The sequence below is a fragment of the Mercenaria mercenaria genome, chromosome 3, assembly GCF_021730395.1.
Source record: "Mercenaria mercenaria strain notata chromosome 3, MADL_Memer_1, whole genome shotgun sequence".
In the NCBI taxonomy this organism is placed as follows: Eukaryota; Metazoa; Mollusca; class Bivalvia; order Venerida; family Veneridae; genus Mercenaria; species Mercenaria mercenaria.
This window is the reverse complement of record NC_069363.1, coordinates 54,025,615-54,039,693: the sequence shown is the minus strand read 5'-3', so window position 1 is coordinate 54,039,693 and position 14,079 is coordinate 54,025,615. Positions and strand designations below refer to the sequence as shown.

The 14,079-nt window shown below is 35.8% G+C and overlaps 1 protein-coding gene across 8 annotated transcripts in view; it reads left to right on the top strand.

Annotated features, from left to right (window-relative positions):
* The window catches only part of LOC123524727 (neurocalcin homolog), a 128,455-nt gene extending 117,930 nt beyond the window's left edge, over positions 1–10,525 (top strand). For all 8 annotated transcript variants that reach the window (XM_045303153.2, XM_045303161.2, XM_045303158.2 and 5 more), the window contains one exon: positions 704–10,525. In XM_045303153.2, coding sequence (XP_045159088.1) covers positions 704–901 — 198 coding nt within the window. In that variant the 3' untranslated portion in view covers positions 902–10,525. The remainder of the gene's footprint in view (positions 1–703) is intronic.
* Positions 10,526–14,079: the final 3,554 nt, after the last annotated feature.

Below are 14,079 nucleotides of genomic sequence, written 5' to 3'. Positions count from 1 at the left end.
AGCAAATAACAACTGGTATTTTCCATTCAAGTACATGTACATATTCTTTGCATGCGATTTCAGGTTGTTGAAAACAATTTTCTGTTCCTGCTGAAGAATGCCAATATAGTGCACAGTCATGAACATAGATTCTGACTTGGTCTTTTTCAATGTATAAAAGATGGTGTTCAGATTGGCTGCTACATTAAATGTGGCTGATGATATAAAACTTTTTAAAAAAGGGGTGTATATCCTTTTGTCAATAAAGTATGTCAAAGGTCAGTGTTACAGTGACCTTGAGACTAAAATTGCTTTGAGAGCACTTAGGCCTACAGACAGTAAACTTCTTTGTGTGATTGTCTGTGGTCAGTAGATGATCCTTCAGGATTTCTGAGGTAATTAGGTTCAAAGTGGTGTTGAGACTTAAAAGAGTTCCGGATTAGTAACTGGAGAATGAATTGGACTAGAAATATCAAACTGAATTGGATGATTGCCTGTGTCATTTACATCTGACAGGCCATCATGGGGAGGCATTTGTGTTTTACAAACAGCTCTTGCTTAATAGAACTGTAATAAGAAATAGATAAAATATGGAGTAATTATCTTGAAAGTTTTCAGGTAGTTATCTTTTCTCAACAAATTCTGTCAGACTTTACATTGATAGATTGCATACAGACTTCACCTACTTTTACACTGTCATTAATACTTTCCATCTAATTTTCAGGCAATTTACAAAATGGTTGGAACAGTCATGAAGATGCCCGAGGATGAATCGACACCAGAGAAACGCACTGACAAAATATTCCGTCAAATGGACAAAAATCTTGATGGCAAATTGTCACTGGCAGAATTTATCGAAGGAGCAAAAAGTGATCCATCGATAGTTAGATTATTGCAATGTGATCCAAATTCTGCAAGCTGAGAATGTTGTCAGGAAAATATGACATTGCCATCTGCAAAACTGGAATGGAAGCCAATTCCTTAAAATTATGTTTAGAAGAGAAAATTGAAGCACAAGACACAACAGGAAATATGTTATGTTAATATGGATTATGTTTCCTGTGACTCTTACTTTAATATTGTATCATTGCCTTGAAACTGTTACTGATCAAATCGAAATGCACCATATTTATTCTAATAAATGCTACATGGATGAAACATTCTCCAAAATTATTACGAGTTACCTTCAAATAGAAATTTATGAAAAAAAATTTAGAAAATCTATAACAGTCTGTAACAGGCTATGATTTGAAGAAATGTTGTCATAGGCATTTATTGTAATAAGTATGGTCATTAAGAAAAAATATATTTAGTACCTGTGAAATCCAATTAAAAAACCGGTACTTGATCACATCTCATTCCTTGGCCTATATTTTTCTTCTTTTCATGTAAATGTCTCCTTTTCCATTCTTGATAATTTTGATTTTTTTTATGAAAAAAATTAAATCAGCTTTTTATTTAGCTTGTCAACATGAAAGTTATTTGTACCTCATTTTTGCATCATCATCATCATCATCATCATCATGTAATCATGAGCTTATTATGACAGCAGCATATGAAATAACCTAAAATTGTTAGTGATAATTTACAAAATAGTGTTTTTAAGACATAAGCACCAAAACCTATTAATATGTACATGACAGATCTTGAGTATATCTATTTCTTTTGTGTGTACAGTTTAAGGAGGCAAAAAGACAACTATTTACAGTCATTGACAGTATATGCAGGTGAAAATACAAATGTTTACAGTCATGTACAGTAAATGAAGGTGAAAAGACAAATGTTTACATGTACAGTATATGTAGGTTAAAAGACAAATGTTTACAGTCATGTACAGTAAATGGAGGTAAAAAGACAAATCAGTACATGTACAGTATATGGAGGTAAAAAAAAAGCATACTGGGCTTATCTGTATATGCTATATTTAAATGATATATTATGAGGTAAAAAGATGTTTACATGTACAAATATGGAGGTAAAATACAGATGTTTACATAAACAAATAAGGAGGTAATATACAGATGTTTACATGTACAAATAAGGAGGTAAAAGACAAATGTTTACATGTACAAATAAAAGACAAATATTTACATGTACAAATTAGGAGGTATTTTACAGATGTTTACATGTACAAATAAGGAGGTAATTTACAGATGTTTACATGTACAAATAAGGAGGTAAAAGACAGATGTTTACACAAGAAGCATAATTATTACAGTGGTAATAGCAGTTTGTTTGATACTGGTGCACAGCAAAGTCTTGGTCCCAAAATTAAATAAAGGTAATTCCTTCAGAACACCTACCTATATAAAGTTTTTGAAGTTAATAGTTATTAGGTATACGTTTATAATTAGCTTAAGGAAGATCTATATAACTTACATCCAAGTAATTGAGAAAACTTAAGTTTAGAACAATAACACTTTGAGAAGGATTGTATATATGGGACTAGAAACCAGAAATCTTATTGCTATGCTCCTGACAGCTGTACATTATTGCTCAAACATCATTATATTTGTAAAAGAATCCACATTCCATGTTTTAAATGCAAGCTGTTATAAATACACAAATCTAGGGAAACATAATGTAGAAAATTTCAGGCAGCATTGTTTTTGTATCTGGCTTTAATACAAGGCATAATTTCCCATTCTTGGCTTTAACTGAAGACCAACGTATGTCTAAAGTTTTCATTTGTAGATATTCATGGTTTTGTTTGTTAAGGTATTAATGAATCTAATATGACTTTTGTTGATGATTTGTTAAGATACCCACGGGTCTACAACTAGTTATCATTATGTGAAAAGATAACCATTGTTATTATGTCTCCCCCAGGAGACATATTGTTTTTGCCCTGTCCATCCGTCCGTCCGTCCGTACGTCACACTTCATTTCCGAGCAATAACTGGAGAACCATTTGACCTAGAACCTTCAAACTTCATAGGGTTGTAGGGCTGCTGGAGTAGATGACCCCTATTGTTTTTGGGGTCACTCCGTCAAAGGTCAAGGTCACAGGGGTCTGAACATTGAAAACCATTTCCAATCAATAACTAGAGAACCACTTGACCCAGAATGTTGAAACTTCATAGGATGATTGGTCATAAAGAGTAGATGACCCCTATTGATTTTGGGGGCACTCATTCAAAGGTCAAGGTCACAGGGGCCTGAACATTGAAAACCATTTCCGATCAATAACTAGAGAACCACTTGACCCAGAATGTTGAAACTTCATAGGATGATTAGTCATAAAGAGTAGATGACCCCTATTGATTTTGGGGTCACTCCATCAAAGGTCAAGGTCACAGGGGCCTAAACATGGAAAACCAGTTCCGATCACTAACTAGAGAACCATTTGACCCAGAATGTTGAAACTTCATAGGATGATTGTACATGCAAAGTAGATGACCCCTATCGATTTTGGGGTCACTCCATTAAAGGTCAAGGTCACAGGGGCCTGAACATTGAAAACCATTTCCGGTCAGTAACTTGAGAACCACTTGACCCAGAATGTTGAAACTTCATAGGATGATTGGTCATGCAGAGTAGATGACCCCTAACAACTTTGGGGTAACTCTCTGAAAGGTCAAGGTCACAGGGGCCTGAACATTGAAAACCATTTCCGGTCAGTAACTTGAGAACCACTTAACCCAGAATGATGAAACTTCATAGGATGATTGGTCATGCAGAGTAGATGACCCCTAACGATTTTAGGGTCACTCTGTTAAAGGTCAAGGTCACAGGGGCCTGAACATGGAAAACCATTTCCAATCAATAACTTGATTCCAATCAATAACTTGAGAACCTTTCGGCCCAGAATGTTGAAACTTCATAGGATGATTGTTCATGCAGAGTAAATGACCCCTGTTATTTTTGGGGTCACTCCCTTAAAGGTCAAGGTCACAGGGGCCTGAACATTGTTAACCAGTTCCGATCAATAACTTGAGAACCACTTGACCCAGAATGTTGACACTTCATAGGATGATTGAATGTAGAGTAGATGACCCTTATTGATTTTGGGGTCAGTCTATTAAAGGTCAAGGTCACAGTGGCCTGTTCATGTAAAATCATTTTTTGGAAATAACTTGAGAACCACTTGACCTACAATGTTGAAACTTAATAGGATGATTGGACATGCAGAGTAGATGACCCCTATTTATTTTGAGGTCACTTGATCAAAGGTCAAGGTCACAGGAGCCTCAACAGTGACTTGAGAACCACTAGGCCAAGAGTGTTGAAATTTAGCGGAATGACTGGACATGCCAAGTAGATGATCCCTATTGCAGCTAACCATCAGTGTCTCTTTGACTTTCGCTCCTGACCCCTACTGACTTCTTGCCTATAGGACTTTGCATTGGGGGAGACATGCGCTTTTTTACAAAATCATTTTCTAGTTGTTTGTTATTTTACAATAATGGTTTGACAATATGTCTGTCTAAGGTTATGAAGTAGTTAATTTTATGGTAACTGTATGACAATACGTCTGTGGTTGTATCATGTGTAAGTTTAAGGTAACGCTATGGTTATATCGCGTGTAATTCCACAGTAATGATTTGACAATATGCCTATAGTTATATCATGCGTAATTTTGCAGTTATTATTTGACAGGATATCCATGGTTAAAGCATGGCACTTTCCAGTCATAATTTGCACAGATATATATGATTATGTTTTACATTATGGTTAAGTTAAAATTTCAAAATAGGTGTGGTTATGCCATGTGTAGTTTTACAGTTCATTTTGCAAGAATGTTCCTGTGAAGCCTTGGTCAGTGATGACTTTAAATCATTCCCTGTTAACACGAGCTTGACACAATAAGCAAAGGGGTGTCTTGTCTTGTATACTGAGCAGAACAACTGAAATCTGCTGGTTACTTTGCCAATCTCTGAACTATTACTGATAATTACTGCAGAATCTTCAAAATTTAGCATAAATTTGGGAAATAGATTTTAGTTTTGCATGCTTTGTTGGCAAATAAAGCGTGGTTTTGAGTTCAGATGCGTTGTAATTTAACCATGAAGGCCAAAGGCCCGAGTGTGTAATTATGACGAATCTGAATGAAATAACGTGTTTTATTCACCAACAAAGCACACAAAACCAAATTCTATTTCCATTCTAACACGTCCAAATTACACCAGGAAAAGATACTAATCTGGAATCCTTTGTTAGGCGGAATAGTCGAAAGTACTCCATTTTGCAAAGCGTGTTTTAATTGACAAGACAGTACACAGTAAAATCCTTTGTTATATAAATGAAAATCGTAAAAGTGTTAGAATAGTTAATAAAATGTCAAAACTTTATATATATTGAATAACACAAAGATACAATTTTATTAATTTTACTACCTAACTTAACCCATTTAAAAGAAGATCAGTAATTTATAAGATATAAATTTGGAAAATAGCAAAAAAAAATTAATGGCATGTTAGCTGTTTTGTTCAGTATAGATTTCCTATTCCACAAGGTTAATTACTGTAGGACTTGTTTTCAGATGTGTACTATATTTTGTACAGGAAATTTTGTCTCAGAAAGTGCTAGTCTTAACATTGGCATTGGTGTAGCAAAGGTTGTAAAGCTGGTGGGTGTTGAAGAGAGAATGCCAAGATTGTTTCAGCTACCATACTTTATTGCAGAAATCAGTCTGGAAATTTTTTGCTTAGCTGTAAAAGACACAATATCCCTAAAATTAAAGCACATAAAAACCAATACTAATACGCAGTTTTTGTACTCTTTAGGACTAGATTATTTAGTTACAGTGTTGTTGATTATGTTAATACTCTATATGGGCAGTGCAGCCTGTATACTTGTTCAGGTTTTACAAGTTTAGGGGTTAGTTTTGTTTAAAATGGTTCAGTTACATCTGTTAACCCTTAGCCTGTTGGCGGCAAGTGATTCTGCCTTTGCGACCATTGCATACCAAGATCAGTCTGCACATCCGTGCAGTCTGTTCATGGTCTGCACTGTTCGCCATTCAGTCAGTATCTTAGTAAGCACCACTTTTATCAGTTAATGGTACTGTCCAAATTGAAAGATAGACTAGTTCATTATAGAAATATTGGGGAAAAAATGAAAAATGTATAATGTCTGCAAACATTGAAATTCATAGGAAGATAAATCAGTGACAGAATATATAAGTTAAAGATGGCAAGATCTGACATGCTACTTTCCTGCTGAAAAGACAGGGCTACTTCAAATCAACTACGTTTTTTTATGCCCCCGAAGGGAGGCATATAGTTTTTGAACCGTCTGTCTGTCGGTCTGTCCGCAATTTTCGTGTCCGGTCCATATCTTTGTCATCGATGGATGGATTTTCAAATAACTTGGCCTGAATGTGTACCACAGTAAGACGACGTGTCGCGCGCAAGACCCAGGTCCGTAGCTCAAAGGTCAAGGTCACACTTAGACATTAAAGGATAGTGCATTGATGGGCGTGTCCGGTCCATATATTTGTCATCGATGGATGGATTTTCAAATAACTTGGCATGAATGTGTACCACAGTAAGACGACGTGTCGCGCGCAAGACCCAGCTCCGTAGCTCAAAGGTCAAGGTCACACTTAGACATTAAAGGATAGTGCATTGATGGGCGTGTCCAGTCCATATCTTTGTCATCGATGGATGGATTTTCAAATAACTTGGCATGAATGTGAACCACAGTAAGACGATGTGTCGCGCGCAAGACCCAGGTCCGTAGCTCAAAGGTCAAGGTCACACTTAGACATTAAAGGATAGTGCATTGATGGGCTAGTCCGGTCCATATCTTTGACATCGATGGATGGATTTTCAAATAACTTGGCATGAATGTGTACCACAATAAGACGACGTGTCGTGCGCAAGACCCAGGTTCGTAGCTCGAAGGTCAAGGACACACTTAGACGTTAAAGGATAGTGCAATGATGGGCGTGTCCGGTCCATATCTTTGTCATCGATGGATGGATTTTCAAATAACTTGGCATGAATGTGTACCACAGTAAGACGACGTGTCGCGCGCAAGACCCAGCTCCGTAGGTCAAAGGTCCTAAACTCTAACATAGGCCATAACTATTCATTCAAAGTGCCATCGGGGGCATGTGTCATCCGATGGAGACAGCTCTTGTTTTTCATCAATATCAATGTCATCTTACAAAATATAACTACACTTCAGATATTATTGTGTTTTTTGTATATATTTAATATATTCATACATGTAGTAGTGTTTGACAGGTAGAGTTCAAACTTGTTATTGATAAACATTTGTTAATATAATACCTCCACTTAAACTGGCACAGAAGTAGTAACATTTTAATTACAGATTACAGATTAATTATCAGACTGGATTCCAAATCAGTATGACTGCATCAATACTTCAAAATAATTTTAAAAAATCTTCCAGATATGGTTTTATCCTGAGAAAAGATGCTTAACTACATGCATACGAATTGTGACAGTTGGGTAACTCAGACAAAACCTGTATGTCTATTCTGTTAAAGGATGGAGACTTACATACTGAGGGCTTTAGGACTTTGGTTGGGGCTGGGGGAGGGGGGGGGGGGGGGGGGAAATTACTACATTTATGAAAATTACTTATCACCATAGCTACCTCTCACTCAGAATTTATTGTTCATTGGTAAAAAGAACAAACCTGAAACAGTGATGTACAGTAGATTTTTCCAAGTTTCTATAATAAAAGTGGCATACACCATTCCTAGCCTTTTGTGCCAATTTAAAGTGAAAGGGATGTTCTTTTTTTTTTTCATTTTTTTGTTAATTTCTTTCATTATTGTTGAAAATACCAGTGTCTGTCATTTATAAAGATGACCGATTATTTTGTACCTGTAATTGTTTGATTAATTTGTATTTTTTTCTCTCAAATATTTATGTAACAGTTATTTTGCTTTTATAGTAAACTATGTACACCTGTATATACTAGCAACATTACTGAAGCTTATCGTTTGTATGGATATTATAAATTTGCGATACAAATTCAAGTTGGACAAATTCAAATTACAATGTAAACAAATGCATATTTTATGTATAATTATTTACAACAGGAAAATTCAAATATGGTATAAGATATTGAGAATGTCGGGTTTAATTCAGCCTTTTGAAATCATTCTTAGTAGATGGGACCAACATGGTAGTTTCTATTCTTTTGACTTATCAGAACAGGTTGATTGATCTATTCAGATAGAGAGCGTACTGTTACGTAACTACGGAACTACTTTTCTAACCAGGAATTTTGCTTTAACATACCAATAACAGTTTCCATTTGCACCATAACAAAACAAGTAAATCAGTTTGTAGGAAATACTTCTTTATAATTATATAACACAGTACGTACAAGTATCAAGTTTATATCAAAATAACATGATTTTTTTCATAATATTGTACTCTTTTTATCATATATTGGAGAGTGTGAATTGTGGAATTCTCTGTACAGGTTAGAAGTACTGAAAATTTTTCTACATTTACTCTTAATTTAGGTAATATTGAAGCATGTGCCTGAAAGAGAGAATATGAAAAATGGTAGTATTGGCAATGTCTGATCACAGCAAAGGTCAAATACTTATAGACTATCCATTTTAATGTGATGGCACAATTATTGAAAATCTACAACTAGTGTATTATATGTCTAGCCAACACTTTTATATATACCCAAATTACATAATACTTTTATTGTAGTTTAGTTGTCAGTAAAATTTAACCCACCTCTCTGGATTCTTAATTACAAGTTGTAAGCAAAATTGAATTAAAGTTTGCTTGGAACACTTTTGGGAAGAAATCACTGCAGATCCTTTGGGGTTAAATTGAGTTTTTTTATGCCCCCAAAGGGAGGCATATAGTTTTTTAACTGTCTGTCAGTCTGTCATTCTGTCAGTCTGTCCGCAATTTTCGTGTCTGGTCCATATCTTTGTCATCCATGGATGGATTTTCAAATAACTTGGCATGAATGTGTACCACAGTAAGATGACGTGTCGCGCGCAAGACCCAGGTCCGTAGCTCAAAGGTCAAGGTCACACTTAGACGTTAAAGGTCATATTTCATGATAGTGCATCGATGGGCGTGTCTGGTCCATATCTTTGTCATTCATGCATGGATTTTAAAATTATTGGGGATGAATGTGTACCACAGTAAGACGTGTCACGCGCAAGACCCAGGTCCGTAGGTCAAAGGTCCTAAACTCTAACATCGGCCATAACTATTCATTCAAAGTGCCATCGGGGGCATGTGTCATCCTATGGAGACAGCTCTTGTTCACACTTGTATTGATTTTATAAAGTGCAGTGTACTGGTAGAATAACAGAATATAAGATTTTTTTTCTTATAAATAATAGACAATAATTCAAAAGTGTTCTTTAGGTGATTTCTTTGTCCTGCATTATATATAGTATACCCTTTATAGAATCTTTCTAACTTTGCGCCCATTTAATATCACTAGCCAGATTACTAATATAAAAAGTTCAGTGTCAAATGATCAAATTTCTTGGAAGATGTTTTTAAGACAAGTGCAATGTGACCAAAGAAATTTTATCTTTATCTCAGTTGTATGTGGGGAAGTTGTTCTTTCACAGCCTTTTTACCTTTTTCTGCTTTCAGTTTTAATTTTGAAGCCATGAATCTCTGTAAAACAGAATCTATCTAGATGTGCCTTTAAATTTCAATAGGTTCCAAATAATATGGTCAAGTCACTAAAGCAAAGAGCTTGTAAAATATAAGTACTGTTCTGCTTGTTCAGTGTTAACGTACCAGACCTATTAACTGCTTAAAGCTTTTCTTTTAACCAAACTATGAATATTGAGAACTTCCTAAAGTACTATCAAAAAAACAAAAACTGTGTAAAAGAAATATACATAATAGTAAAATAGCAGGGTGTTATAATCAGATGTCCAACTCTTGATTTACCAAACTTTCTGTTTAATGTTAAGAAAGGGATCTCAGTGTTACCAAGGGTTTTGGACAATCACTAGGTGCATAGCTGCTCGACAAGTATGCAGTTGCATTCTACATCACTTTGCCAAAAAAAGAAATGAAGACCGATAATATAAAAGTATCACAATTGGTCATCCAGTAGTCATAATATCATGACAATTTACCTTCTTATAAACTTAAAAGATAAATTAGCAGTTTTACAGATGCGGCAAACCTGCCAAAATTTAAGCGAACTGACAAGAATGGCATTCTGACAACAGGAGCTACTAAGCTTATTATCTTGTGTCTTGTACAATTTTGCAGCCTGACAATGTAGTTGATTGGAAATGTGTCTTTAAAACCCTTTCTTCTTCAAGTTTGTACACACAAAAAATTAAAAAGAAAACACTTTGGAAGTAACTTTACAAATAAATGACATTGTAGAGCAAATTTACTATAAAAACAGAAGTAGATGAAGAATTTTGTAACAGATTTAAAGATGCTTTTGATGTAATATTTCTTGTAAAAGGTGTGAAGTAGTTATGAACTTTGTATTGTATTTTTGAAACTTATTTACATTGGTTATTATGTTTGTAGATGTCGTGTATACACCCTGTCAGCTGAGTGTATTTTGTCATATAAACTGATAAATAAAATACTTCTTCTTATTTCGTTTTTGTTTTGTTGCTTACTTGTAGGGTCTAGGCTAGTTTGACCAGACTATAAAAAGTATAGGAAAGCTGGTCGACTCTTGCTTTTGGACCAATTTTGATTCACATTATCTTCCTTTAATGGACTGGCTTCAAACTTAAAATAGTGATTCCCCATCATCACCTGTATCTTTTTAGCTCACATGTCACTTTGTGACAAGGTGAGCTTTTGTGATCGCACAGCGTCCGTCATCCGTGCATCCGTCGGTAAACTTTTGCTTGTGACCACTCTAGAGGTCACATTTTTCATGGGATCTTTATGAAAGTTGGTCAGAATGTTCATCTTGATGATATCTAGGTTAAGTTCGAAACTGGGTCACGTGCAATCCAAAACTAGGTCAGTAGGTCTAAAAATAGAAAAACCTTGTGACCTCTCTAGAGGCCATACTTTTCAATGGATCTTCATGAAAGTTAGTCAGAATGTTCACCTTTATGATATCTAGGTCAAGTTTGAAACTGGGTGAAGTGCTTCAAAAACTAGGTCAATAGGTCAAATAATAAAAAAACCTTGTGACCTCTCTAGAGGCCATATTTTTCATGGGATCTTTATGAAAGTTGGTCTGAATGTTTATCTTGTTGATATCTAGGTCAAGTTCGAAACTGGGTCAACTGCGGTCAAAAACTAGGTCAGTAGGTCTAAAAATAGAAAAACCTTGTGACCTCTCTATAGGCCATACTTTTGATTGGATCTTCATGAAAATCGGTCAGAATGTTTACCTTGATGATATCTAGGTCAAGTTCGAAACTGGGTCATGTGCCATCAATAACTAGGTTAGTGGGTAAATTTAAAAAAAAAACCCTTGTGACCTCTCTAGGGGCCCTTTTTTTTTTCAGGGGATCTAATAAAATTTGGTCTGAATTTTCATCTTGAGATATTTGGGTAAAGGTTTCAAAAACGGGGTAAACTGCGATCCAAAACTAGGTCATGGGTCTAAAAATAAAAAACCTTGTGCCCTTTCCCCTAGGGGCCATATTTTTTAAATGGATTTCATAAAAGTTAGCCAGAATTTTCCCCTTTGATGAAATCTAGGAAAATTTTTTAAAAAGGGGTCACATGCTTCAAAAAACAAGGTCGAAAAGGTCAAATAATAAAAAAAAACTTTGGACCCTCAGGGGCCCAAAATTTTTTTCAGGGGATCTGTATGAAAGTTGGTCTGAATGTTTATCTGATGATATCTAGGTCGGGTTTTCCAAAACTGGGCCCAACGCGGTCAAAATCTAGGTCATTTGGTCTAAAAATAAAAAAAACATTGTGACCTCCCCTAGGGGCCCATATTTTTTGAATGGATCTTCATGAAATCGGCAAAAAAATTTTTCCCTTGATAAATATCTGGGTAAAGGGTTCGAAACTGGGTCATGTGCCATAAATAATAGGCAGAAATGTAAAATAAAAAAAAAAACCTTGTGACCTCTCTGGGGGGGCGTTTATTTTTCAGGGGTTTTCTTTATAAAATTTTTTGGCCCTAAATTTCATCTTGATGATATCTGGGTTTAAAGTTTGAAACGGGGTTTCAATGGGGTTTCCCAAAAACTAGATCAGTAGGTCAAAAAAAAATTGAAAAATCTTTTGAGTTTAGGGGCCCATTTTTTCAAGGATCTTCTAAAAATTTGGGGTCTAAATGCTCCCCTTTAAATGATATCTAGGAAAAGGGTTTAAAACTGATCACATGCATTCAAAATCTGGTCATTATTATAAAAACAGAAAAACCTCGTGCCCCAAAAAAAGGGGCCATTTTTTTAAAGGGGAAATCATGAGGTAATCTGACGATGTGCAGAACCTTGTGGTCAGCCATCCCGGGGCTCAATGTCAAGGTAACAACCCCAAGGTAAAAGGGTTTTGGGAGGCCTTTCCTTTTTTGTCCCCCTTATATCTCCAAAACCCCCTTAAAGGGAAAATTTAAAAAATTTGGGTCAAATATCACCTCATCAAGACGATGTGCAAACCCCCCAAAAAATCAGTACCCGGCTAAAGGTAAAGGGTCACAAAAAGGGTCAACGGTTTGACCCTTTCCCTTTTTGGTCCGCTCTATATCCCCAAAAACCCCTTGAAGGTTTTTCATCAAACTTGGGTAAAAACGATCACCTCATCAAGGCGATGTCAAGAAATTAGGAGCACCCATGCCCTTTAAAAGGGCAAGGCCAAAACTGAAGGTAAAAAGGTTTGACCCCTTCTTTTCGGTCCCCTCTATATCCATAAACCCTTGAAGGAATTTTAAAAAATTTGGGGGTAAAATTAAATTACCTCACAAAACGATGGCAAAAAATTTATGAGTCAACCATCCCAGCAAAGGTCAAGGTAAAAAGGGGGTCGAAGGTTTGAGGTTTCCTTTTGGGGTGTCCACTCGTATCCCTTAACCCCTTGAAGGTTTTTTTCATCAAATTTGGGGGTAAATAAATCACCCACAAAAAATCTTTGAGTCAGCCATGTCAATCAAGGTCAAGGTCCCCAACTGAATTAAAAGGGTTTCAGCTCTGAAATTCCCCTAAACCCCTTAAGGGTTTTTCATGAAATTTGGGTCAAATGTTCACCTCATGAAGACGTTGGCAAAAAACATGATCACCCAAGTCATTTCAAGGTAAAGGTTCACAGCTAAAATCAAAGGTTTCCCCTTTTCACTATCTTTTAGTAGGGGCGGGGGATTTAGCTGTTTTTTCAGACGGGCCTTGTTTTTTTTAATTTTAGGGGGTAGAAATTTGTATTCAAATCATTGATTTGGGTGTTTGGGTCTCAAAATTGTAAAAACTTCACAGTATGTTTTGCCGTAGTTTTTTAATTACCCCTTTATTTTTTGGGAGGTCAAAGTTCAAGGTCTCAGAAAACCAGCGACTAAAAAATGTTTCCCCTTTTTAAACCCAAAAAAAAGGTTTTTTTTACCCTTTAGTTGTTAAAATTTTCAGAGGATGCCCCCCCGGGGGTAGTGAAGGGCTCCTATTGCTTTAAAAGCCAGTAGGTCTGGGTCAAGGTCACAGTGTCCAAAAAGACTAAAAATTTGGGCCCTCCCCATCAAAAGGGGACATACATTTTTACAAACCCCAGTTTTAAACTAAAAATTTATTTAATTTTGGGATTTTTAAGTTGTGCAACTTAGTTTTAACTTTTACTTTGACAAATCTGGGCCCAAAGGGAAACCATTTTTTCCCATATGCCATTTTACTTGGAAATTTTTCACAAAAATTTTTGCCATAGTTTGATACCGTCATTAAAAACAGAAAAAAATGCAGTCTCTCCTGACAGATCATTTGCCCCAAGGTTATAAAATTTGTTTTTGGAGACGGCCCGGGGAATGCGTACGGGGTCTGGCTTTTTTAAATCAACCAGCCCATTCAAGGCGAATTTCATTAGGCCAAAAAAAAAGATTTTTTCAGAAAAAAATGCTAAAAAAAATTAGGGTAGGTAGGTTGGTAAATTTTTTTAATTTTTTTTTTTTTTAGCTTTTGTTATCACGCGTCGTCTGTGCGTGCGTAAATTTTTGGCTTGGGGGACCACTAGAGGCCCCACATTTTTCGGGGAT